This window comes from Myzus persicae, unplaced genomic scaffold, assembly GCF_001856785.1.
Source record: "Myzus persicae strain clone G006 unplaced genomic scaffold, MPER_G0061.0, whole genome shotgun sequence".
NCBI lineage: Eukaryota > Metazoa > Arthropoda > Insecta > Hemiptera > Aphididae > Myzus > Myzus persicae.
Window position 1 is genome coordinate 195,806 of NW_019101591.1, and position 25,593 is coordinate 221,398.

General features: G+C 28.8%; 1 protein-coding gene and 1 pseudogene across 1 annotated transcript; one reads left to right on the top strand and one right to left on the bottom strand.

Moving 5' to 3' along the window:
- Positions 1–7,502: 7,502 nt before the first annotated feature.
- Positions 7,503–14,523, bottom strand: LOC111029806 (annotated as a pseudogene).
- A 975-nt stretch (positions 14,524–15,498) lies between these two features.
- Positions 15,499–25,071, top strand: LOC111029807 (Fanconi anemia group I protein homolog). Its single transcript, XM_022308988.1, has 24 exons — positions 15,499–15,962; positions 16,700–16,810; positions 17,030–17,205; positions 17,267–17,434; positions 17,522–17,742; positions 17,846–18,048; positions 18,123–18,259; positions 18,324–18,406; positions 18,496–18,642; positions 18,722–18,914; positions 19,474–19,603; positions 20,809–21,129; positions 21,185–21,343; positions 21,408–21,605; positions 21,663–21,802; positions 21,882–22,052; positions 22,122–22,270; positions 22,392–22,621; positions 22,679–22,849; positions 23,578–23,972; positions 24,038–24,110; positions 24,180–24,323; positions 24,422–24,523; positions 24,597–25,071. The coding sequence occupies exons 1-24, from the start codon at positions 15,849–15,851 to the stop codon at positions 24,699–24,701; spliced, it is 4,041 nt and encodes a 1,346-aa protein (XP_022164680.1). The 5' UTR covers positions 15,499–15,848; the 3' UTR covers positions 24,702–25,071.
- Positions 25,072–25,593: the final 522 nt, after the last annotated feature.

Below are 25,593 nucleotides of genomic sequence, written 5' to 3' on the forward strand. Positions count from 1 at the left end.
GCTAAACATTTTTTTTAATTTCGACGGTGGTTGTAGCCTTGTCAGTTACGCTCTCGTGAACTTAGCGAAAACCACCGCGACAATTATGCGTATAGACATAGTTATATTAATTATTATTTATTTCATATTTATGCATATTATAGTTATTACAGATTACTTAGGTAGGTGCTATCATTTTTTTTAAACATTTTGGAACTTCGATTTGCTGTACATCCATGGTGTTTTATTCATTTTGGATTAATATACTATATACATTCAGTTTTCAGTATAGTCAGGCAACTTAACAAATTCCTACAAAGTATATAATAACTAATAGGAAGATAGCGGGGTTAAAACGAAACTATTTTTTAAAAACAGGACAAAAAGCTGTCGTAGGTTCGAAATATGGTTCGGGACAAGGAGACACGATTCTCAAAAAAAGAACAAGTCCCATTTAAAATGGGACGTAAAAGGACTGCGATCTACAATATTATAAATGTATAATCGCATTACAATATATAGGGAGGTCCTAAATCAACTTTCGGGATTTTAAGTTAAAAATGGGTATAATATTTTCAATTTGAATAGCTTAAGCTTGAAATACAAGGTTCCTCGTTGGGTGTTCCCATAGATCCATTTGAAATATCAAAAATGATATTTTTACGGTATTCGTGGTTTTGTGTTGTTCCGCTGTATAAACCGTGTCCTAGTACCACGTCACAATAATAATATACATTTGATTATACGAAAACCGAAATAATTTTGTTTTTTTTTTTATACAGTCTGCTTATCCCCGTGGACAACGCGACCTCCTTTCGACTGCAGTAGAATATAAGACGTGTATAGGCATGACTATTTATGTGTAGCCGTGATTTGCATTGTATACGACTTCGGCGTAATACAAGCAACCGTATAAATGTATACATTTATTCGCGTAAGAATATAATATATACATGTATAAAGGAGAAGCTATTCGCGATGAATGCGAAACGAACGGAGACGAAACAATAATGATGACGGCGGCGACCCTCTGGTCGATTGTCTCTATAACAGGTAGGTATACGCAGATTATACATGGCCGTGAGTATAGTTCCAACTATAGCTATTTATTTATGCAAGTTGGGTCGGCGGGTGTGGTGCATAAGGCTGGAGGGGGTTGTTCCGTTGGGCTTTCTGTTGTTTAGTCGACGTATTATACGTATCACTGTTGTAGGTACTGTGTGTGTGTGTGTGTGTGTGTGTGTGTGTGTGTGTGTGTGTGTGTGTGTGAGTGACGAACAGGACGACGTCATCAATTATATTGAACAGATGCGACGAGGGGAGTCGAAATAAAACAATATACAAACCTAACGACGAAAAACTGAAGCAAAAAAGTCTCTACAATGTGCATACATGTGTTACTGCCGTCTGTCCGGGCAGTGATCTCCATCTACTGCTTTATAAAAACTTCTGTGACCCACCTATAGGTACCTACCTACGTACTTTAATTCCGCACGCTGGATATGAGCACGTGTCAGTACCTGTTGATAATAGTGTATAAAATGTACGTAAACGAAACAATATATAAACAGTATACCAGTGTATTTAAAGTAAGTACTCATTTAACTTGGTAAATTTGTGCGTTCCGTCCCAGATATTATAAGTCAACTTCGTTAAAACTGGCAATATGATACTAATAATAATACAAATGGCTATGTATTATCATATCACCACGTGGGATAACGGTTCGTGTATAAGTCATAAAATTAAGTTTAAAAGTACTTTGGAATGAATACTGCGGAATTGCGGGAGGGTGGCAATGTTACTGTGCAGAATTACGACCCCTTAAAAGTCCAACAGTCAGCCTAAAGTATAGTGTAATGCAATTAGTTGGGGTATCGGAAGCTTATTCGGAACCCGTATTTATATACGGAGACTCACCTTGCTACACGGCAGAGATCGAAGGGGTTGACGATCAAAGGAAATCGTCTAGGTGCGTTGATGTTGTACAAAATCCTTTGTGTCCTTTGTTATTTTAACTTGGTCTTGTCGTTTTATTGCGAATTCGATGATTCGAGGAATCGCTGAACGGTTGTTGGCTGCGAACGTTTGATATTAATAAACAAATTCCCACCCTCCCACCAATGTAATAAGTAAAATGACTCTGTTAAAGGACCACTCTGTAACCAATTTTTTTTTTTGTTGCGCACGACTTTATGGATAATGAATCAATATATATACAAATATGATTCTGAGCAAACGCGATCCAGCCTACATTACTAATAGTATATTGCATGATATAATATAGTATAATATATTACAAGTATTCAAGTATTTATTGCTATATTGCTATTATGCAGTAATTTTGTTTACCATTATTGAACAGTAGGTTAAATTATTATTTTTCAAATATATTTCAATTATTATAGTTGTACTTAAGTCTTAGGTCTTATGTCATACACAAATATGATAATGTTGTGAACTTCTGTGAAGAACGGTGTGCAGTTCATGGTATATAATTAATAGCATAAAATAAATAAATCTAAGTGTTTTGTACAGATAAAATAAAATAAAATATGTGAACTTTAAAGTTACAGCGATTAATATTTTTGAATTGCCTACAATTAAGTTACTAAAATCTTTGTCCTTCGTTATTATGTATTAATATTATCAAATTTCAATAATGTTAAAAATACAATTTTCAGCTTTTTAGTTTTAGTATAATATGAGTTACTCAATTAAGAGGAACATTGTATCACATTTGCAAGCCTTTTCGATAAAAATCGAACATACAAGAATTTATTTTGAACTACAATAAAATAATTTGAAATCTTATAAAAAAAAACGTTTACATCTATTAACAATATTAAAAATAAAAAATATAAAAAATATTGTTAATAGATGTAAAAGATTTTTTTTATAAGAATTGTTAAAAAAGAACGTTTGTGTAATCTTGCTTGAAATGTTATAACTTTTTGACAGAACTTAAACATTTTTATCAAAATAAAAAATGTTTAAATGCTTATGAATAGCTTAAATTGCAGATTCTGAATATTATATTGAAAATATCGTACCTACAAAGAAAAGGTTAATTATTAGGAATCAATAAAATGTTTTAAGCTTACTTTTGCAGTGTATAAGTTTCATCAAAATGTAAACTCTAGACGTTCATGAAAAATATTTGTGGAATAACACTCAACTTTTTTTCAGTTATTTAACCACGATAAACCTTGTATTACATTTTCAAACTTTTTGACTGAGTGAAAAACATTTTTTTTGACGTTCATAAAAAAACTAAACAAATTGAAAGTTTCAAAATAAATTTTTATCGATAGCTCGCAAATATTTCGGAACTGGTTTACATACCATAGAACCAATAGAACGCATAGAATGCCTTTTAGATTCTAGCGGAATGATGAATCATGAATGTATTGATTTTTCAATGATTTGTGTGTTTTTTTTTGTGTCTGTCATTACCTTTAGGGACAGTAAAAATTCTTTGGTGTTCTTCAACAGGGGGAGGGGGGTGGAGTCAAAAGTAAAAATTCCGAATAATTTTTAAAAACGTCAGGAAAAACAAACAAAATATTAAGGAAAAACTAAAGTTTCTGCACAAAAACTAGTTTTCGAAAAAATCTATTTTGTTTTTTAGTGTAACTTTAAAAAAAAATAACCATATAAACGTGACATTTTAAGCGGGTGTTCATACTAGCAATTTCTATTCACTATACAATTTACGAAATATTGGATTTTTTTTAAAATTTTTGTCGCGAAAAAATTTTTTGCTTGATCAAAAAAAAGTAAAAATTAGTAAAAGCTGTATGCTTGTATTATAATTTTTGGATATATAATATTTTTAATAATAACGAACCAACCCATTCTATAAAATAGTAATGTCAACAAATTCGATCTGTCGACACTGGCCTGGGTCATATAATTATATAAAATACCTACATCTATTTATGCGATGCGTGAATGAGCGATGATAATTGATAATTCGTGTAAAACGACACACTCGTGTATAATTTTAATTATTACTATTATATAGTATAGGTACATCATGCGTAGTGGTGAGTGACGATTGATGGCCGCGGCGAAAATAATATAATAGTTTGGTCGTGGGCAATTCACAAATTTAATGTATCTTATATAATATATACAACTAAAATAATCCCGGGATTTCGTTTTGCTCCATTATTGTAGTTTAGGCAGGTGTAGTTGCAAACGTCTTGCCAACTACCTTTATGAGTGTTTATTTTTTAATAATTACTATACACTTATACGGCCATATGGGCCGAAGCTCGAACAGAGTAAGGTATTATTCGAATAATTATTTAGATAAAAATTCACCCAAATGTGAACTCGAGCATACAAGAGTAAGTGCTTATATTATGGTTGAAGATTGAAGCATTTTTCTGTTCCAATAAGTATAGTGTATATTTAGGTGTTTGATAATCTTTTGATAAGTTCAAACTGTCCGGAGTAACGTCGAGGTGTGTCCCTTCTTGTCTAATCGCTAATTGTCACTGCATACGATTTTTTTGTAAACATGCTACTAATACTTATTGTTGATTCTATAAAGAGCATATTATGGTAGTTGTGGTTGCTCTGTAACAAGTTTTCAAGGCAATACGAACAAAAATTTAAGGAAAAACTGAAATTTTTAAGCAGAACAAGTTTTGAAAAAAAATCTATCTTGTTTTTTAGTGAAAAAAAACAGTTTATAGATGAAATGTTCACTGAGTGTTTTTGTGTAAGAAATTTCTATGAACCATAACATTTTTGAAATATTTATAGGCATAAGAAAAGGTTAAGTTATATTAGTTTTTTAAAATTATTGTCGATGAGAAATTTTTCGCTCTTTCAAAAAACTTGAAAATATAGTACAACGTTCCTCATAAGTTGTTGTTAGTGGAAATTTAATAAAAAAGTTGAGAGTAAGTCCACAATAATTTTTTATTATTTATTTAGTTTTACAAAATTCATCAAAATAACGAAAATTCAAAATTGGCAAGTAATTTCGTGTTGGAAATAGAAAGAATTTAAATTCTGAAAAATGGGATGTAGCTGTAACAAAAATGATTTCACTCCCTCGAAAAACTCTCATGCCTCGTCGATTTATCAGACTTTTTGCAAATCTGATCAAAGCCATAATTTTCATTTTATTTTAATAAGAACAACTAGGAACATAATAGGTAAAAAAATCGAGAATACTGTGTATTATGCAAATGCATATTATAATAATAATGCTATAATAAAAATAATGCTTTTATGATAATAATATCAAAAATTAGTCATTGATCTAGCCTTCAAAATGGTCTTCTTAAAAAATATTTACGAAATCAGACTGTTCTACAAAAATGGAGTATTTTTTCTGTAAGACTACATGTTTTTGTACTAAAAAACCTACCGTTTTCAACACCGTGAATGAAACGAAACAACTAGTAGGTATTAGAGAACATTTCGAGTGTGTATATGTATGGGTGCCCGCATCTATCGAAGATATAAGATAAATAATTATACAAATAATTTCATATACGGAAGCATTAAAAACTAAACAGAAATAGTTTGATATCATTGAAAAATAATTTACTTGTATGTGTTTCCAATATTGAACCAAGTGGCTTAGAAACTCTGAGGTTTAGATATTTAAAATGTTAACAATTTGCTTATATCAGTATTTTTTATACATGATACAATTTTAAAAAAATACTATTACTCTGTTTCAGCTATTTATAGACATTTGAATTTTTTCTTTTTCCTAATTGTCAAAAATAATTTTTGTATGTAAAGATTTACCATTGAATTCATATTCAAGTATTCAACGCATACATTACAGTGACTTACTCCTCAATAATGAGGTACACCGCACACTCGACACTAACTGTTCAGCAGAGCAGTTATTATTCCCCCCCCTTTTTTATGGTTGAGACACGTACAATGATGAGTGATTATTTTTTAAATTAAATACTCCATGACTGGATAGTTATATTTTATTGAGTAAGCTGACAAATTGATTCCGCGTTATCGGTACTCCAAATAATCATTCTGATGAGAATTTACAGGTCTTTAAAATAGAAAACATCTCTCAACTTGTCATGTGAAACCACAGACTATAAGATATACTACGGGACTGGAAACAAATGAGTCGGTGGAGTGCGGATTCTGGGCCAAATGTACAATACACAGTGTACTGACAACAGTATAACGACTGCTGTGCTATCTATTGGCAAATGGTATAAGGCTATAAGCAATTAAATAATAAAATATTTACAATCTTCAACATTGCAACTGTACACACAATAATAGACTTTAGACTTGTTAGACCATTGGTTTGATAGCTACCTATATTATATTCTGTCTCAAAAGAAAACAATCAATTTTTTCGGATGTTGAAAGATGCAATTGGCAAATGAGAACCACATGGTCACACTAACCCCGGACCGTTCATGGAAGATGAGCAGCACAGGCAAAAATTGGTCCGCAAAACTGATTATTCTCTTTTGAGACGGAGTATAGTTGACATTTTAAAAAACATCAGAACACAAATTGTTCAGCCTGTCGCATTTACTAAGACTAAACACACCCTATTACATTCTGAATAAAGTATGCGGAGTTCTGTTATTTTTAACTGTTTAGTTCAATTTCAATTCACTTAAATTTAATTGAAACCCATTCGTACCTACGGTAACTTAAAATCAACTCAAATTATTTTTAATAATAATTGCAAATTAAGTAAATTTTGAATTTTCATATTATTCATATCAGTTATAAGTTTTGCAAAATATAGAAAATATTGTAGAATGTAGAGGTTTCCGCGTTATCACTTTACAACCTCCTACTAAGCTAACCTACCCTATGAGCCCACGAAGCTATGATTCATATACCCACTTATTAGTTACTCATGGGTTAAAAGTTTTAATTTTTTATCATATAGTACGTCAATACAATTATTGTACTACAATCATAAATTACGACAATTTTGATGTATATTTTATATTATAATTTTATTACAATACCTAATTATACTGAATACTATTACACATAAATACATTCATAGTTAATACAGTTTATGCTGTTATAACAATTTAATAGATATTTGAATAACCCAGTTGAAAAACAAATCTTTGTACATATATATAAGTATATATATAATATTTACCACATTTAGGTAGAAATATAGGTTTTTTTAAAATTTTAAATGTTGGAGTAATTTACTCTTTGAATATAAATATTAAACAATACTGAAATAAAAAATATCATTAACTTGCCAATTAGCAGAGAGTACACTAAAGGACACAACTGCAAATATTATAAATTAGCCAAAGGGCAATGGAACTTTGTTGAGATGGTTATGCAAGCCTGAACAACAATATTAATTCAAGGGTTATAAATGCAATTGATAACATTAAATGTACAGCTAAATATGAGAAAAACCATTATTTCAAAAAGTTTGTAACACAATTATTATATTTACAAATAATAGTAGAATGTAAAGTTATATACTGAACGCTTATTTTTAACAATACAATCATGGGATTAATAGTAATATTAGTAACATAGAATGTCAACCCTCCTAGACCAAATGTTACATTTTAAGGCGCTGGGGCGGTGTGTTTCCTTGTATGCCTTATCAAATTGTCTGCTTGCGGAAACCATTCCATAACAAAAATTACATTTATATGGCTTATCTTTGGTGTTTCCTGCAATGCACTCTTAAATTTCTCACCTGAGAAAACATTCTATCACAGGTTTTCTTCTTTGCTCTTATTTTCATCAGTGTGTGTCCTTGTATGCTTTTTTAAATCTGGTTCTTTATAAAATGCTCTGTCACAGAATTTACATTTATATAGTTTTTCACCAGTGTGTAACCTTTTATGCACTTTTAAATTCGATGGTTGTGAAAACCTTTTATCACAGATATCACATTTATACGGTTTTTCTCCAGTATGTGTTCTTTCATGTTTTTTTAAACTATCTAAAACGGAATATGATTTCTTGCAGACATCACATTTGTGAGGCTTTACTCCTGTATGTGTTCTCACCATGTGCGTTTTTACATAGCTTCTTTGAGAAAATGCTTTATTACAGACATCACATTTATATGGCTTAAGTGTACTATGTGTCCTTGTATGCTTTTTTGAATCTGATGCCTGGTGAAATCGTTTACCACAGATTTTACATCCATAAGGCTTTTCACCAGTATGTATCCTTCTGTGCACTTTTAAATTTGTTGCTATAGCAAACCTTTTATCGCAAACATCACATTTATAGGGTCTTTCTCCGGTATGTGTTCTCATATGCTGTCTCAAATTTTCTGCTAGACCAAACGCCCTATCACAGACACTACATTTAAAAGGCTTTTCGTCTGTATGTATCCTTTCATGCTTTTTCAAATTATCTGCTTGAGGAAACTCTTTTTTACAGATAACACATTGATACGGCTTTTCGCCAGTGTGTATTCTTGTATGCATTTTTAAATTTCCGAATTGAGAGAACGCCTCATTACAGAAATTACACTTAAATGGAGTTTCTCCGGTATGTATTCTTGTATGCGTTTTTAAACTTGATGCAAGAGTAAACCCTTTTTCACAGGTATCACATTTATAGCGCAAAATTCTATGGCTTTGGTTGTTTTTGCAGGTATGACGAAATATGTGTACTTTCAAATCTGCTTTTCTATAATATGATCTATTACAATTAGCACATAAAAATGACTTTTCTCTTCCAATAGAATGAATCATCAAATGTTTATCCAAATTTTTTTTTGAGATCAATATTTTATCACAAATATAACATTTGTGATGATTATTTCCAGTTTCAACTTCTTTACTGACTGAAAATTTAGATACATTTGAAAATGCATTGCTACACACATTGAATGATAAAGGCTTCTTCCTCGAGTCAGATTTCTTATCCGAATTCAATTGATTAATGAGTTCCAGAGAGTGGTCTTCAGTAGAAACCGTGCCTTCAAATTCATAACCATCAATAACATCTTTTTCTAATTTTATCTTGATATCAGTTGTGAAAAAGTTCCTAAAAAAAAATTATTTTAAAATTAATATTATTTAGTATAAAGATCTATATAATAAATGATAAAATTCTATTTTATTTTTTTTTTGTTCATCAATATGTACAAGACCGTAGGTAGAAAAATTATTGGGGGGGGGGGGGTTGAACCATGCCTCCCCCCCCCGGCTACGGCCTTGGATATGTATATAATATATATAAGCATCAAAATCTATGTATCAGATATTTTGAAGAAAATGAAACATTTTTTTACATTAATATATGTAATATAAAAGAAATACAGAAAAAAAATGTTTTTTAAAAACATGATTTTGTTGATTAGCAATTACTTAATTAATACACAGCGTAAAACGATAGTATCAATAACAGGACCCTCCTTTACAAATATTTTGAGGTCAAATTAAATACACTAAAAAAAAAATTTATACTTAGAAAAACATTACATGATTCATTTTAGTTTCTGTCTCTAAAATTTGTAATAAATGGTTAAAAGTGAGAAAACTTAGTTTTCGAAATATGGTCACAAAAAATGACCAAATCTAAAAAGGCATATTAGACTATGGATTAAATATAATGTTTACCCTCTTTGTAATAATTGATCATCATTATTATGATCTGTTTCTCCAACATGTGTCTTTGAATGTTTTTTTAAACTTGATTTAACAGCAAAGTCTTTACCACAGATATCACAGTTATAGCATAGGCTCTGGTGATCATGGAGAATTTCGCAGGTACGACGAAATATGTGAACTTTCAAATCTGATTTTTTATGATATGATTTATTACAATTAGCACATATAAATGACTTTTCTCTTCCGTGAAAACCTTTTATCACAAATATCACATTTGTGATGATTATTTCCAGTTTCAACTTCTTTACTGACTGAAAATTTTGCCACATTTGAAAATACATTGCTACACACATTGAATGATAAAGGCTTCTTCCTCGAGTCAGATTTCTTGTCCGAATTCAATTGATTAATGAGTTCCAGAGAGTGGTCTTCAGTAGAAACCGTGCCTTCAAATTCATAACCGTCAATAACATCTTTTTCTAATTTTATCTTGATATCAGTTGTGAATAAGTTTCTAAAAAAAATTATTTTAAAAATTAATATTATCCAGTATAAAGAATAAAATTCTATTTTAATTTATTTTATGTCGTTAATTTAACAAATGTATACCACTTTTTGAATCAAACTCATGTTTAAGATGTTCAATTAACTATGTTTTTTCTAATACCTAATAAGTTTTAAGTAATTTTGTAATGTTTATTGTCATTATAAGTTTATACTAACGAAAAGTTAGAAAATTATGGGTATACACTTATACATAATAATCATTAATTAATTTAAAATATTATTAGATTCATACTCTATTAAAAAGGATATATAATATTTAAAATCTAAGTGTTGAATACTTTGAACGATATTGAAACTGTTTTTTTTATAAAATTACTATGTGTAAAAAATAAAATAATAAACAATGATTGTACACAGTTGATATTGTTAATTAGCAATTACTTACATACTGTTAAGAGTCAAAATAATATGTCATTAGGTATTTATAATTTAACCTAAGATAATTAAAGGTAGATTATAGGTAGATATATATAATAATAGGTAGATATATTATATAGATTAGAATGATAATAGTTATGTGATTTCCATTTGGAATCTGTAATTTTCGAATTTTGTCTAACACCCATAAACAGTATGAAATCTATTTCCAACCTACCAAAAATTGATCTAGTGATGTGATAATAATTCTAAAATCAGATTTGAATTTATCTTAAGTCTACCTGGGATACATTTTCCAAATTATTGATTTTAACTTAAATGTCTACTTTTTGAAGGTTTAGGGGAATATCATCAAGTGTAAGAAAGCTTATATCAAGTAGACTTAACAACAAATTCAAACTGGTTTTCATAGTACACAATGGATACTATATAATGTAACTGCGTATGACATGCTAAGATTTATTATATTTTAAGAATCGCACAAACTACCAACATTTTACAATATACAAATTAGAATATCAGAAAACACCTATTTCCAGAATATAATATGAGTATTTTTTATTTATAATAGAAATCAATTTTAATAGATATAAAACTAAAATAATAAATTAGTCAATTGAATTTAAAATTACAAACACGACCAATAGGTTTTAATGTTGTTATAAAGTATGAAATTCTTTTAACTCACAATTTACTAAATTAACATAAGCAATAAAAACATTTGTGCATTTTAAAATTTTGTCAAATGTTATTATTACAAGATTTTTGTTTAAGAACCATATATCTGATACTGTAAATTTTACCATTATCAGGTAAAAATACGATTTAATTTGATTTACACCAATATCAAATTTGAATACGACATAAACAAAACAAAACATTTAATCAAATTAACACATTTTAACAGAATAAAAACAACTTGAAACTTTAATCATAAAATATAAAGATACCTATTTTATAAATTAAACTTAGGTAGTCATGATAATAGATAAATATATACAGGATGATTCACTAAGCATGCTCACCCCTTTTTTTCTTTAATAATGCATTTATTTAAAATCTGAAATTGAGATTTTTTAAATATACTTAAAAACCATATTGAAAAGTGAGTTTTCCAAATATACTGACAAAAAATGACCAAATCTAAAAAAGTAAGAAAAGTGGAAGAGTTGCAGCCCTGCATCATGTCATATTAGTATATTACACTATGAAGTAAATATACATCTTACCCTATTGGTAATAATTGATCATCATTATTGCGGGTTGTTTCATCAGTAATTTCCTGTTTAATAACTTTATCAAATACTTGATCACATCTCATAAGTGGAATCGATAACGCTCTTGAACTTTGTAATACAGAATAATATCTAAAAGAAATAGGAAAAAAAATGTGTTGTTCATTATTCAGTAGGCAATTACTGTTTAAATCAGATACAATGTATTAGTTACATAAATTATAAAAATACCTTGTTTTATAAAATAAAATAATTTCAAAATGTAGGTTAAAATTTAATTTTTTTGTAATGTTTCACTACTGAATAGTGTAGGTATTTGCTTACTTGGAATTGATTGCAGAATCATTAATTGGGGGTTCCATAATGAATTATGTCCTCCTTCTTGTTGTTTGATTACTGTGAACATTAAATCATAAAAATAATGTACCATTGAAGTAATTAGGGGGGAGGGGGATTGGGTAAAATTTAGAAAGACATTTTTTTTGGTGTGCAAACATTTTGGCACCAAAAATTAAAAAACTGAAATGAAGCATGAATTATGTGTCATGCTTGATTTGAAGTACAATATCCAAATAAAACATTTGTTTGTGTGTAACTAAATATTTTTGAAATGTAACAAGACATCATTATTAGAGCATTATCATAGTACAGCAATGCCACATGCTTGCACCACTCGTCACCACCATTTCACTTCATAACTGGATTTGTATCAAAAACAAATCAAAATTAAAAATGGTAAAAATAAATTTTGATTATCATTAAGCTGTTATATCCTAAGTCATAGATCGACAGAAAACACAAAAATATTCATTTTTATAATTGAGAGATATGAAGAAGTATGTTTTTCTGATACAGTTATAATTGTGTACATAAGTGTTTAACTGTGATTAGTTATGCGGGACTGTATGCCAACAGTGAACAGAAAAAAAGTATAACTATATCAAACTCATGTCTATATAAATATTAAATTGTATTTACATACTGTAAGCTGTTGAAAATAGATTAATTTACTACAACTTACAAAGTACTTACTACTTATTTTTCATTCACACTGTCAATGATTTAAGCATTTAGCTAATTAAAAAATTATATTATTATTAAGTAAGTATTTTTTTTGAGATTTTCCTAAATGCTAAGTACTAATTTTGAGTAATAATTTAGAAGAAAAAAAAATTGCTTATTACAAAATTTATTTCTATTATTTATAAAATTAATAAAGGAGTAGGATAGTACAGCATTAAGGTCCACACACACTGGTGGTGGAGGTGATTTGTGTCTGGACTCATTTTTCCGCCACTGCCATCGCTACAGTGTGTGGGGACGTTTAGGTAAAAGGCATCATTGAAGTTTTTGAGACGAGGGGATAACATTTTAAATGGCCCATAATGAAACATAAGAATTATAACTTGTGGCCCAGTTGCAGATAATATATTTATAGCGATTAGACGTTTCAATTTTATACATTAGAAGAAAGCAATTAATATTGAGATAAAAATGTAATTTTGATTGTTAAGTAATGTAATTATTAGCAAACGGTTTTTTTTCAGTTTCATTCAAAATTTTATATTTTTTTATTTAATATATATAAATTAGAAATAAATAATAATATAGAGATACCCCATAATTATTTACATATTAACACGAGCCTAAAGGTTAAATTTTATTTAGCAATGACATGAATCATGTCTGTGGGCTTAAACCCAAACCAGCCCAATGGCATATAAGGCCCAAATGATGCCCCATGCATTAGGTACTTTGCACGATTAAGGTTTAAGTTCATCATACTCACTAGAATTCTAACCACTTAACTCTAGAGTTTACTGTTCAGCGATTCTAGCCATAGATTGAAAAAGAATACAATCAACAGCTTTATAATTCTATTAATAAATAAGAATACATTAATTTGTTCAGAAACTAAAATACCTACATTTGTATTTACATTTAGGATTTATCATTAACGGACAAGTATACACGGACGTGCTACAACAGAAACATTGCGACTACAGTATGCATTTCACAGCAATATTTGGAATTTGGTAACTTTACTAGACACATTTTTTGTTTGAAATTTTTCGTTTTAATTTATGTATGTTGAAAACAATGGTGAAGTTAGAATTAGGCAGTCAGACTTAGTTTTTAGAAGTGATCGGTCGCCGAGAGTACACGGGTATTTGTTATCTCCTTCTCCCAAGTTTTTTAATTAAAAATACTAGCTTGAAAACTGAAACATTGTAAGAAACCCAAATGCACACATAGAAAAGGTTACCATCAAGTGCCACAATAGATCGATTCACTCTAATTTTTCAATGAAAGAAAATAGAGCTTAAATTTAGTATATCACACACTTGTGTAAGACGGAGACAACAAAATACAATACATGTCTGTGTATTAGTGTGTAGCCATGGCGTCCTCTTAATGGTATTGGCGGATGGCGTAGTTACTCAATTATTACCTATTATAATATTCGCTTTTACCTGTAGACAAAGGCGGTGTCGCTCGCGGAAGACACTTCACGAAAGAGGTAGGTAATCGTCAGTGGTTTATGTCGTAGACGGAAAGTAGAGGCGAATTAAACAATCCGAGACAACAAACCAAGGCGTGTAGACCGTAGAACCGCTTGGAAACGAGACGTGACGACAAACCGAGGTGTGAAGAGCGTAGAGCCGCTAGGAAACGTGAGCGACCAGTCGGTGGTCCTCGTAATTATTTATTGGTTAATACTTATGGCCTATTGCGTATCTTTTAAACCCGTTCTATGGCGGTTCGCTGACGGACGAAACGCGCCGCCCGGCCGGCGTATCCAAAACAATGTTACCAACCATCCTTCCAACGCCTACCGACTCCGGCGGGAAGCTACGTGGTGATTGCCCTCCACAACATGAACGAAATAAAATGGTTAGATATTATGAGTTATGACTGTTAATAATATGAGCTGCTCCGCAGATTTCTGTATAGTAGTGTAGCATAGAAGTCGGTGGCTGTTCGTCTCTACCACCGGACCATGTCTTAAGTGTCTTACCCAGTTTTAATTACTTTTCGCACACAGTAAAGCATAGCATAATAATGGCACTATATTATTGAAAGTACTACAGACAGTGCTAGGAAGGAACTCGTTCCGAGGAACTTGTTCCAGTGAGTTTTTTTAATTTTCGGGAACTCAACGTAACATACCTATAGATCATTTCTTTTTCATGTGAAGAAATAAAATATAATTTCTTTTTATAGAAATTTAGTCAATATCGAGCTATATATTACGACACTATACGATAATATGGAATATGTTCCTAAAAATGTCGAGTCCGTCACTGAGGTCTATCGATCTTGACTTGTATGAAATAAACAAACTAAACATTTTAAAAACAAAGTAACTACCTAAGTGAAAAATTTACTAGAAAAAATTAGTAAGACGTCTAGCGTAAGCTAGAATGTTGCGCCAATACGTAAAAATCACAATTAAATAAAACTTTATATTTATTATTTTTATTGTGTATTCCATCTCACCGCCAAACACCAACTGACCCACTCAACCACTCATAGTACTATAATACTTGTATGAAAAATATTATTGTCCAACTTATCTACCTATTTTACTTATTTTAGTTTTCATTTGCCGATTTTAAAACAAACTCGGCGTTTTTTCGCGGTTTTGAATACCAATATCACTGGCCGTTTTATCGAATGATAACTCCGCCTATGATAACACCGCGGATAATCTATGAAAACGAATAATTTTTTATCATTCGAAATCGGAAATTTCCCTCCATTTACCGACACATAATAAAGCCTTTATAATTTTTCTCTTATGAATTTTATATCCTCCGTAATAACTAATAACAAATATCCAACACGTACTTTGAATGGTTCTCAATTTCTCAAAACACATTTAATGTATTTTCTAATGATTACTATTTAGTGCACACCAGTGCTTTTTTCAACCAACTTGGCTGACGACTACTACAACCGATTGTATCGAGAACAATTTTATGGTGTCGATCAAAAATTGCGTCGTCCCGATTCCACCTGTCACCAAACTAACTGTTCAGGCTTTTAATCATTATTACCCTCGCATGTCTTGATCAGTAGGTACCACACGACAGCTTAAAAGATGAGTGCCGAAAAAATCAAAAGTCTAGTGGAACTTGCCAACAACAGGCTGAACAGCAGCGAAGATTTTGAACAATTTCAAACATTCGTTTCCCAAGAGCTCGACTTGGATACCGTTAGTACCTAAAGTTATTTTATTTTTTTCACAATCCACCTTCGATTGTAGCCATATTATGCATGTACAATAATAAAATATGCACAATGACAACATATTGTGCAAAATAACTCAACTAATGGTAAAAGATTACGTCCATGGTATTCAATATTGAAATTTTACATTTATTGAATTACCTTAGGGTTATGGTGATGTATTATTGATATGAAAATGTTTACAATTTGACTAAAAAAACCTCGTAACCATAATTCAATCATTTTTCATAATTAATTTTGCTTAGCATTTGAATTTAATTTAATTTCTAATTATTATTATATTATATTGGTCCACATGTATGTATTTAAACATTTAATGATTTTATATTGCATATAATCTTTGTAAACTTGATAGTTTTTACTCTACTACACTGTTTGTTGATAATTGTTGTCATTACAATCATGATGTAAAATACAATTTTTTCTATTTTATTAGTAATGATATAAAATGCAGCTCCATTTAATATTATTTATTAAAGTAGGTACCTACCTAGTAATATGATAAGTGATGAAGTATATAAACTAGATTCACTGAATGGCATACCTCTATTGAAAATAATTAATCTGAATCTGAATACCTTTGTTGACATCTAATAAAAACAATATAAATTCCAGTAAACTACTATTTTGTCACTTTTTTATTATATAGTTTTAATATAAAATAGTCAAACATTATTTTATATTTATATATATATGTTATAGATACATTCATTAATAGATGAAAAGATTGATCGTGAAGATGGACCCAAAGTTTTGGAGTATATATTAGTTGGTCTTTCTGTTACACCTGATTCCCAAAAAATCGTTGAAAACGTATGTACCTTTATGTACATTTGTACTTTAATGTATCTACCATTATATCTTAATTACTATTACACTATAATACTATATCTATAGTAAAAAGAGTATTGTGAATAGTAGTTTAATTTGCTATGTAGCTGGTAGATAGCATATCGAACCATTACTATTTTATGTTTATGAATTGATATATGATATTTTTTGTACCTAACATATGACAATATTTTTTCATAGGTTTATGAATATGTACTAAATGCGATTAATAATGCTGAAGTACCAGAAAAAATGAAAGTATGTTTGATCAGTCGCTTATCATTAGAATTAAATAAACTATCAACCAAGCAACTAATTAAATTTATAAATATGTGTAAAAAAGACATAGAAGAATCAAATGAAAATTGTGTTCAGAGGTATTAATATTTGATATTTATTAGATATTTTATTTTGTAAAACGTGTTTTATTAATTTCAGCTGGAAAGAATTATTCCCTCATATTTTAAAAATAGTATCAGAAATCAAACTAATAAGAACTGAAGAATTAGAAATGACAGGTGCTGATTATAAAGAAATGATTATTACTGACATTTGTCGTTTCAAAGTTCAGCCCAACATCTCAGTAGCACTTGCACTGATGTTTAGGTATTTTTCTCATTAAATAGATCTTACACACAAACACACACATCCATAGACATATTTTCTATTACACTATGATTATTTTAATTATAGAGGAACACTATTAACTGAGAAAGAACATGAACTAGTTATCAAAACATTATGCTCATACTTTGGTCAAATGAAACCTCTAGAAATCCCACCTATTCTACAACAGATATTACATTTTTGTTCAAGTGGAGATTTTTTAACTCTTTTTTGTACACTTCAAAAGTATTTTGACGATAAGTACCATTTAGACCAAAGTAACAACGAAAACTATGCACTTGAAATAGGTACTGCTTATATTTATTAACTGCATCAATGATATAGTGTATATATTTATATCAAGTTCCAAATATTTGTATTTATTATTATTATATTATAATGGACTTTCAGAGGACTCCGAGAAAAAAGAAATTTTAGAAGCTGAAAGTACGGTATTATTTCTCTTGGAAGACTTTGCTAAAGTTCATTCTTCATTTGTGAATGATATAACTAAGTACATAAAAAATAGTATTGGTGCTCCTAACATGGTTTTCGGTCCATTTATGTTGGCATTTTTACTAACCATGTCTTGCTGTGCACCTTTTGAAGCTAATGTAAGATGATTCATTACCTACCTCTACACTTATTTATTAAAAATAGATTACATCTGTACATTTTTTGGTTTTAGGTAATTGATTTGATAAAAAAGCTTGTAGTGCAGTCATTGGTAGAAGTAGAAAATACTCAACGTTCATATTGGTTAAAACTTAATTATACGGATATATACGATGTTTACACGCAATTTCAAGTCTTTATAAAAAGCGAGTATGTTTTTAAAATTACCAATTATTTTTTCTTACAATTTAATAATAACTGTTTTCTTATTTAGAATATCAAGTTACGAAAAAATATTTAAAGGTCTTGTCAACTTGGGATTATCATTTCTTGGAACTACTGCTTCTGTATTCAAAAGTAAGTTATTACCTAAATCATTTTAATGAGCTTAAGTTAACTCAATCAAATATTCAATCAGTCTTAATATAACTATTATATTATTACAGAAAACGCAGAGATCATAAACACAGTTCATCAGCTTGGTTTGTTCATAATAATATCATTAGTTCACAAGCGATCATATATCACCGGTAGTGTTTTACGGAAATTGACTAATTTTATTACATCCAACCCTGAATCTAATCAATATTTAGGTACTTGAAAATATGATTTTTATTGTACACATTCTACATATTTTGATATAAGTAATTATGTTTGTATTTTATGTCTTAGAGTGCTTACATAAACTTTGTAAGAACCAAAAGTTAAACGTTGTCGAGAATAATAGTGAAATATTGAAGTTATTTAAAGAAATACCAATTGGCATGACTGATAAAGTAACTTGTGCAGTCATGCCTGTGCTAAAGTCATCTACATATTTACGCGATAATATCATCATGATTTTGCGAAAAGAACTCATATCAAAGTAAGTTTATTTTATAGAGTATATATTATTTATTATTTATTTATTTAATAAATAATTTTTGTTTTAATTGTTAATCTGTTGTTAAATAAGTGAATTGATACATTAATTCAGACATCTTTTTATATTCCTTTTGTATTTGCATGACTTAAACAGAATCTAGAATATCATTTTATGATACTTATTATTTTAATGTCAGATTGAAAGGGAACTCCATTTGGGCTTACGTGAAATTTTTAAAATAATATTTATAGTATTAATTCCATCTTTGAGCTTTTGGTACTGAGTACATTTTTCTTTTGCTTTTTATGACTTTCATAGTCACAGGAATTGAAACTTTTTTGATTGCAAAGTATAGGGATATGTGTTATATTTTTTGTAAATTTATTTTTTCTTTGTAATAAAGATTATTATTATTAAATACACTATTGATTTATCATTTTAATTTTTCTGTTGTTTATATTTTGTACCCAATTATTGAATAATTCATTTTTTTAACAACTCATTACTTGTTTATATTCCAACATAATAATTCAATTTGTACCTTTTAAATCATTTATAGAGAATATCAGTTGAGACATAGTGCAGTTTTGGGATTCATTGAAATATTATGTAGTGTTCATTTAGACAGTTTCACTACATTGAGCCAGAATACAAACAGTCAGGATTCATGGCCCGGATTATTTACTCAGGTAACTTGAGTATGACATTATTTATTATTGTACTTGTTTTAAACTTCTAACACAAATACAATTGTACAAACAGACTTCCTGCAACTTAAAAACTTGAAACGAAGAACTGAATTTCTCTTTATGTAGAATGATAAATATATTGTTGGACTTTTAGCACAAAACTAAGGCGGGACTTATCTATATTTATTACAGTTTGTTCTGAAATTTTTTTTTTTTTGTGTTACAGTTCATTAATTATATCTATGAAAATATGTTATTAGTGATGGGTGTGTGTAGAAAATGTCCCATAAGTTTTGTAGCAAACATTTATTACTGATCCCTCTCTGATTACTGTTTATACTAATTATTTTGATTGAACCTTAAAGTCATCAAATTGCCTGCTCTTTATTATTATATATTATATTATATTGGTTTCTTAAGAGGTTAGCTAAATTTCAATTTACTTAATTTTCTTAAGTATTAAGTGACTATTTATTTACCCCTTCCTCCATCACCCACAGCATATAAAAAAGAATTAACCAAGACCACTTATTATTCTTAACGTATTGTATTTAAGTATTATAAATTATAATATAAAAAATAAAAAATAAGTTGTTTATTTGAAAAATTAACAATATATACCTACATTACATAGTAACCAAATAGTTGTTTTAAACTAAAATGTTAAGCATTTTATTAAATAATTACTCAAATTGCTTTTGAAAGTAAAAAAAAAATCCCTGTACTTATTCTTATGACAAAAACACACTTAGAATTGGTTATACCAGTGTTTGGGAAGAACATTGTTCATGAACTCCAATTCACATGTTCACATTCATATTTAGTGAACAATATTCACTTGCTTTTTACAAATTGAACTTGAATGTGAATAATATTTATATTTTAATGAATTTGAGTGATTTTCAAAATGCTCAATTTATTTGCCATTTAATAAATATATTATTCATTAATTATATTATATAATGATATTTTCTTATTATGATTCCTATTATAAAAAAAATTTAATAGACCTAGTTTACGCATTAAATTTTTTTTTACCATGAACTTGTTCATTTAAAAAAAAAACAAACGTGAGTCATTTTTTAAGAGCTGAACATGAACGAATTCAATTTTTAAGTAAATATTCTGAATACTGGGTTATGTATATTATGTAAAATGTCAACTACGTCATAAAACTGATTTTTTTTTTATATTAATAACTATAGATGGTTCTTGATCGAGACTCTGTTGATATTCATTCTGCTTTTGATTCTGAAGATACTTCAGAAAACAATAAAACAATTTGTTTGGAAATTTTGGACTCACTTAAGACATGTTTTTACCAAAAATCAGAAATCAAACAATCACTTTATAGAGGATTAATTAGAGTGACTTCACACAACAATGAATTGTGTGTTTGTGTCAATAGTCTGCTATTAGACCACATGAGTTTATGGTGTAACAGACTTGTAGTAGCAGAAAACAAAAAATCATTAAAATTTGACAAGTCCATAGTCACAGGAAAAGATAATAAACCTGTCATACATGTGAGTTAATCACAATTTTTTTATATTCTGAAATTATATGATACATTATTTTTAGGAGCCGTTAGACGAGTTGATTTTATTGGCTCAACACGTACTGGTTACAAATATGCAGCTTAATGATGACAAAGAGCATGCAAAAATCGATGAATTAAAACAATTACTCTGTCAACTGGTAAATTTTTACAGTGAATGTAATACAGACGAAATAAAAGTGGTCAGTAAGATTTGTGTTTGGTTATTACAAATAAAATATTATTGTTTTCATTTGTTTATTTTAGAATGAAAGCGATTCTTTACTAGATATAATTTGCGATACTTCAGAATATGTAGATGTCACCAAACAAATTCTGTGTGTTTACCAAGCATTTATGGTTTATATAGTGAATTCATGGTGTAGTTCTGACCAAGATAAAGAATGCTGTGAAAAACTACAAAAGTTATTTTCTAAATACAATAATATTTTAGAAGCTGTTATGGTAACTTTCTTTTTCCCATTTGAAAGAAATGTCATTCATAATGTTTTACTGGTTTAGGCATTGGATAAAACTAATAAGAAGAAGGATAAAGGAGGTAAAAAAAATAAAGCTGAAACAACTGGAACAACCACTAAATTTATTCAACCTGCAATCCATTTAGATTTCGATGTACTGCATAAGTTTCTTTCGGTACTTACGTAAGTCTTACTTTATATTTATTAAACCGAATCCCAATTTTCTTTGAGGTTAGAAACAGTTTATAATTTAATGTTTTAGTACAAATGTTAGTTGGGCGTCTGAACTTAATGTTATATCGTTAAAACAAAATGCAAGACTATGGGAATTTGTGTTGAAATTGGTACAAACACATTTGATGGAAGTGAAGAATTTGCTTTCACGTGATATAAAACCTCGTAATTTGTATGAAAATTTATGTAAATTGACAAAGTAAGAATTTTAGCATTCATATTATTTATGCTGGATACAATCTATTATTTATCAAACTATTGTTGATAGATTGCTTTACGACTATTTTCTATTTGATGTGCGTGAAAAAATTAAATTCAGTCAAACAGTTCTTGAATTAGGATTGGATTGTTATTTACAAACAATAAAACTTGTCAATTCTTATTATAAAAATTTGAATAAATTTTTCACCGACTCCAGTAAGTATATACAGATTTTGCTTATATGTTTTTTTTAAATATAATTTTTGTTCATATCATTAAATATTATATAATATATTTGTAATTTAGTATCATATTATAATAATATTATTTGTATCAGACAAAGATGATTCAAATGACGGATCCGAAGAAATATTCAATGTGCTGCGTAATATGAGATTATATTTAGACGAAATATTACAAATGAATCAAATTGATGACGCAAGTAACCAACCCGAAGATGATGATGATGATAAAGAAACATATGATCTAATTGAATCTCATCTTATTGGATGTGTGTCTGTTGTATGTCATGGCATCAAAAATAATAAGGATTCTAAAGTCAAACATGTAATTATAATTAATATTTATGTAATGAATTGATAATTTAACTTTTCCTTTCCACAGATATTGACTTGGCTATCTATGGTTGCCGAAAAATATTCATTTTCAAATTCAAACAACTCTAAAGAATTCTTAACTCTCTTGCTAGAAATGCATTCAGCAAACCAAGAAGACCCTATAATTTTAGCTACTACAATAAAAAATTTGTGCCATTCATTTGGTCGAATAAGTAAAGTTAGTAATTTGTTTGAAGATAATAAATTGATAACAAAGTAAAAATATGGTAAAGTAATAATAGCAAAGCATAAAAAAAATCTAAAGGAATTGGTTTCATCATTAGTATTGAGTTAGGATCATGCTCACTCTATTATCGTTGTTATAAACTATTAATTAAACATTAAAACCAATATCGAATATTAGAAAAAAATGTATCATTTGAATTATAATTATTAAGTAATATTTTAATTCTCTCTACACAATCTTACTATTTTTTTTTTGTTGCTACTCATCAGAAAAATATTGTTCTTACTTAATTTTCCTCCAAATTGTGTACTACTTTCGTACAAATTATAATGTAGGTTTATCACTCATGACTATTATTATTATTTTATACCTGTCTATACTTCAATACTCCCAATTTTCTAATTGATTTTACACGAACCTAACCTATGTTATTCTTTTTAATTTTTCCACTTTTAATAATATTTTATTTGTATTTTGCTTTGTAACTATCACTATTTTTTACTACGCTATTATTAATTTAGACAATTTGGATTGATACTTAATAATATATGTCTACCTGCATTTACCTAATCATTTATCATGATAACTTGACTCTTAATTTTATTAAAACAAAAACAATTGATGGTTTTTAAATATTATTACTAAAACATGTTTAATATTTATTTAATTATGGTGTGTTTATTGTTAATTAAGTGTTTTGCTTTGTTATATTTCAATAGTCTCATAAAGCTAACCAATCACAAATGATGCCATTGAGATTAATAACAACTTGGAACAGAACAATGGTATGTCCTGTCTTGTGTCAAAGCTTGTGCAATGAGTTAAACTATGTCATGCAATGCTTATCTCGAATCAAAGCTGAGTTAAGCGCATCACAGAGAAAAATAAAGACTATTTGTCAAGACCGACTAAAATCCCGAGAAAAAGCCATCTGTCATCGTATCGTTTTAGTGGTGTTGTCTGCAACCTCATTCACCAAATCAGTTATTCCATTAGGGCAATGTACAGAGTCTGTTTTCAATTTATTGTATCAAGTCTATCGATCCATCAATGTGGTTACCAAACATTTTCTGTCACGTTCTACCGTAAACGATCCGGTGTACAAGCAAGCTCTGTTGAGTAGACTCTTGGTTTTGAATTTTGCAACAGTGTATAATAATGTTAAATTTCCTTTTTTAGATTGGGTAAATTGTCTGAAATTGTCAATGATCAACTCTCACCAAATGTTTCTAAGTTTATCATGTTCATAGAGGTATAATACTATTAATTGATTTATTTTTCACCAGTAATGATCATAATAAATTGCACATTTCTATTTCAGTATGATAGACCACTGACAGATAAGGAGAAAAAGTCTGTCCAGTTAAAAAATCAAACCCGTCGCCAAGCATCTTACATTCCCAGAGTGGTCACTGAATTAGAATTGTTTGTGAACTTGATTACTAAATTGGGGAAAAAATGCAAGGTGATTATTTTACTGGACTTTTTTTATTATTTGTAGATTTGATTATATTGTATGAATGTAATAAAACAATGAGTTGTTAAACTATGTTCAATGAATAGGATCAGAACTTGTTAAACAATCTCAAACTTACTGCTACTCGTGACTTCAGGCTCAATGTACAGAAGGTTGAGGATATGCTTAGCAAACAAAAAAATTCAGATGTAAGTAGAATTTCATTAAGTTGAGTAATTAATGAAGAACTGTATTTTAAATGTTGTTGTATTATTGATACAGGAAAGTGACGACGAAATTGTTGGTTATAAAAGGTCAAATGAGGTTGAAGAGCAACCGCCTAAGAAGAAACGAAGGTCTGGTTCAAATACATCTGTGGCAATATAGGAGAAACATCATCTAACTGATTTATTATTTTTAAATGTATTGATTTTTTTCTTATTTAAACGTAACAAGGTACTTACTACTCCATAATACTATGTATTAAAAAAGAATTTTTTTTTTTTTAATTGTGAAATTAATCTGTAATTATGATTTATTTATTTTTATCATTAATGAGTTATTTTTATGTTATTTTTATGTTATTTATACACTCACTTGTATGATAAGTACTTACCTTAGGATTTCTATTTTTTACTTGTGTAGTAGTCATCAGTTAATCGTTCCTGATTTCTTAAATATTGATAAACTTTTAAAACTATTAAAGTACGTATAGTATGAATGGAGTGTGATAAATAAGAGTTTTTCTTGTATAATATTTGTATCTATTATTTAACACTCTGAGTCTTATACATTTATTTAATTCCATTCGTTTTTCAATGGTAAATGTTCTATTACATTATACATTTATTTTATGTTTGGGAATATGTGGAGATATCTATAGATTCGAAATTGGATACAAATAGTACTTGCTGGTACTTTTGGATAAATTTAGTTATTATTAATTTTCAATACTTCATAAAATAGTATTTAACCCAAAGACCTAAATGTTTACTCATTATTTATCATAGCATATTACTCTTAATAAACTGAATACTGTTTTTAAATGAAAAAATTAAAAATTATTTGAAAATTAAAAATTAAATCGAGTACATTATCAGCTACTGAAAAAAATTATTCTCAAATCGATCGTAGATACTCCTTATGTCTTCTGTATCCATTACTATGTGTGTTAAATTTTAAAAAGAAAGGTTTTAAATATTATGTATTATACTATTTAAATCTTAATGATGATTAATAATTTAATGTAAAATAATGCATTGTAAACCATGGGCGCCCA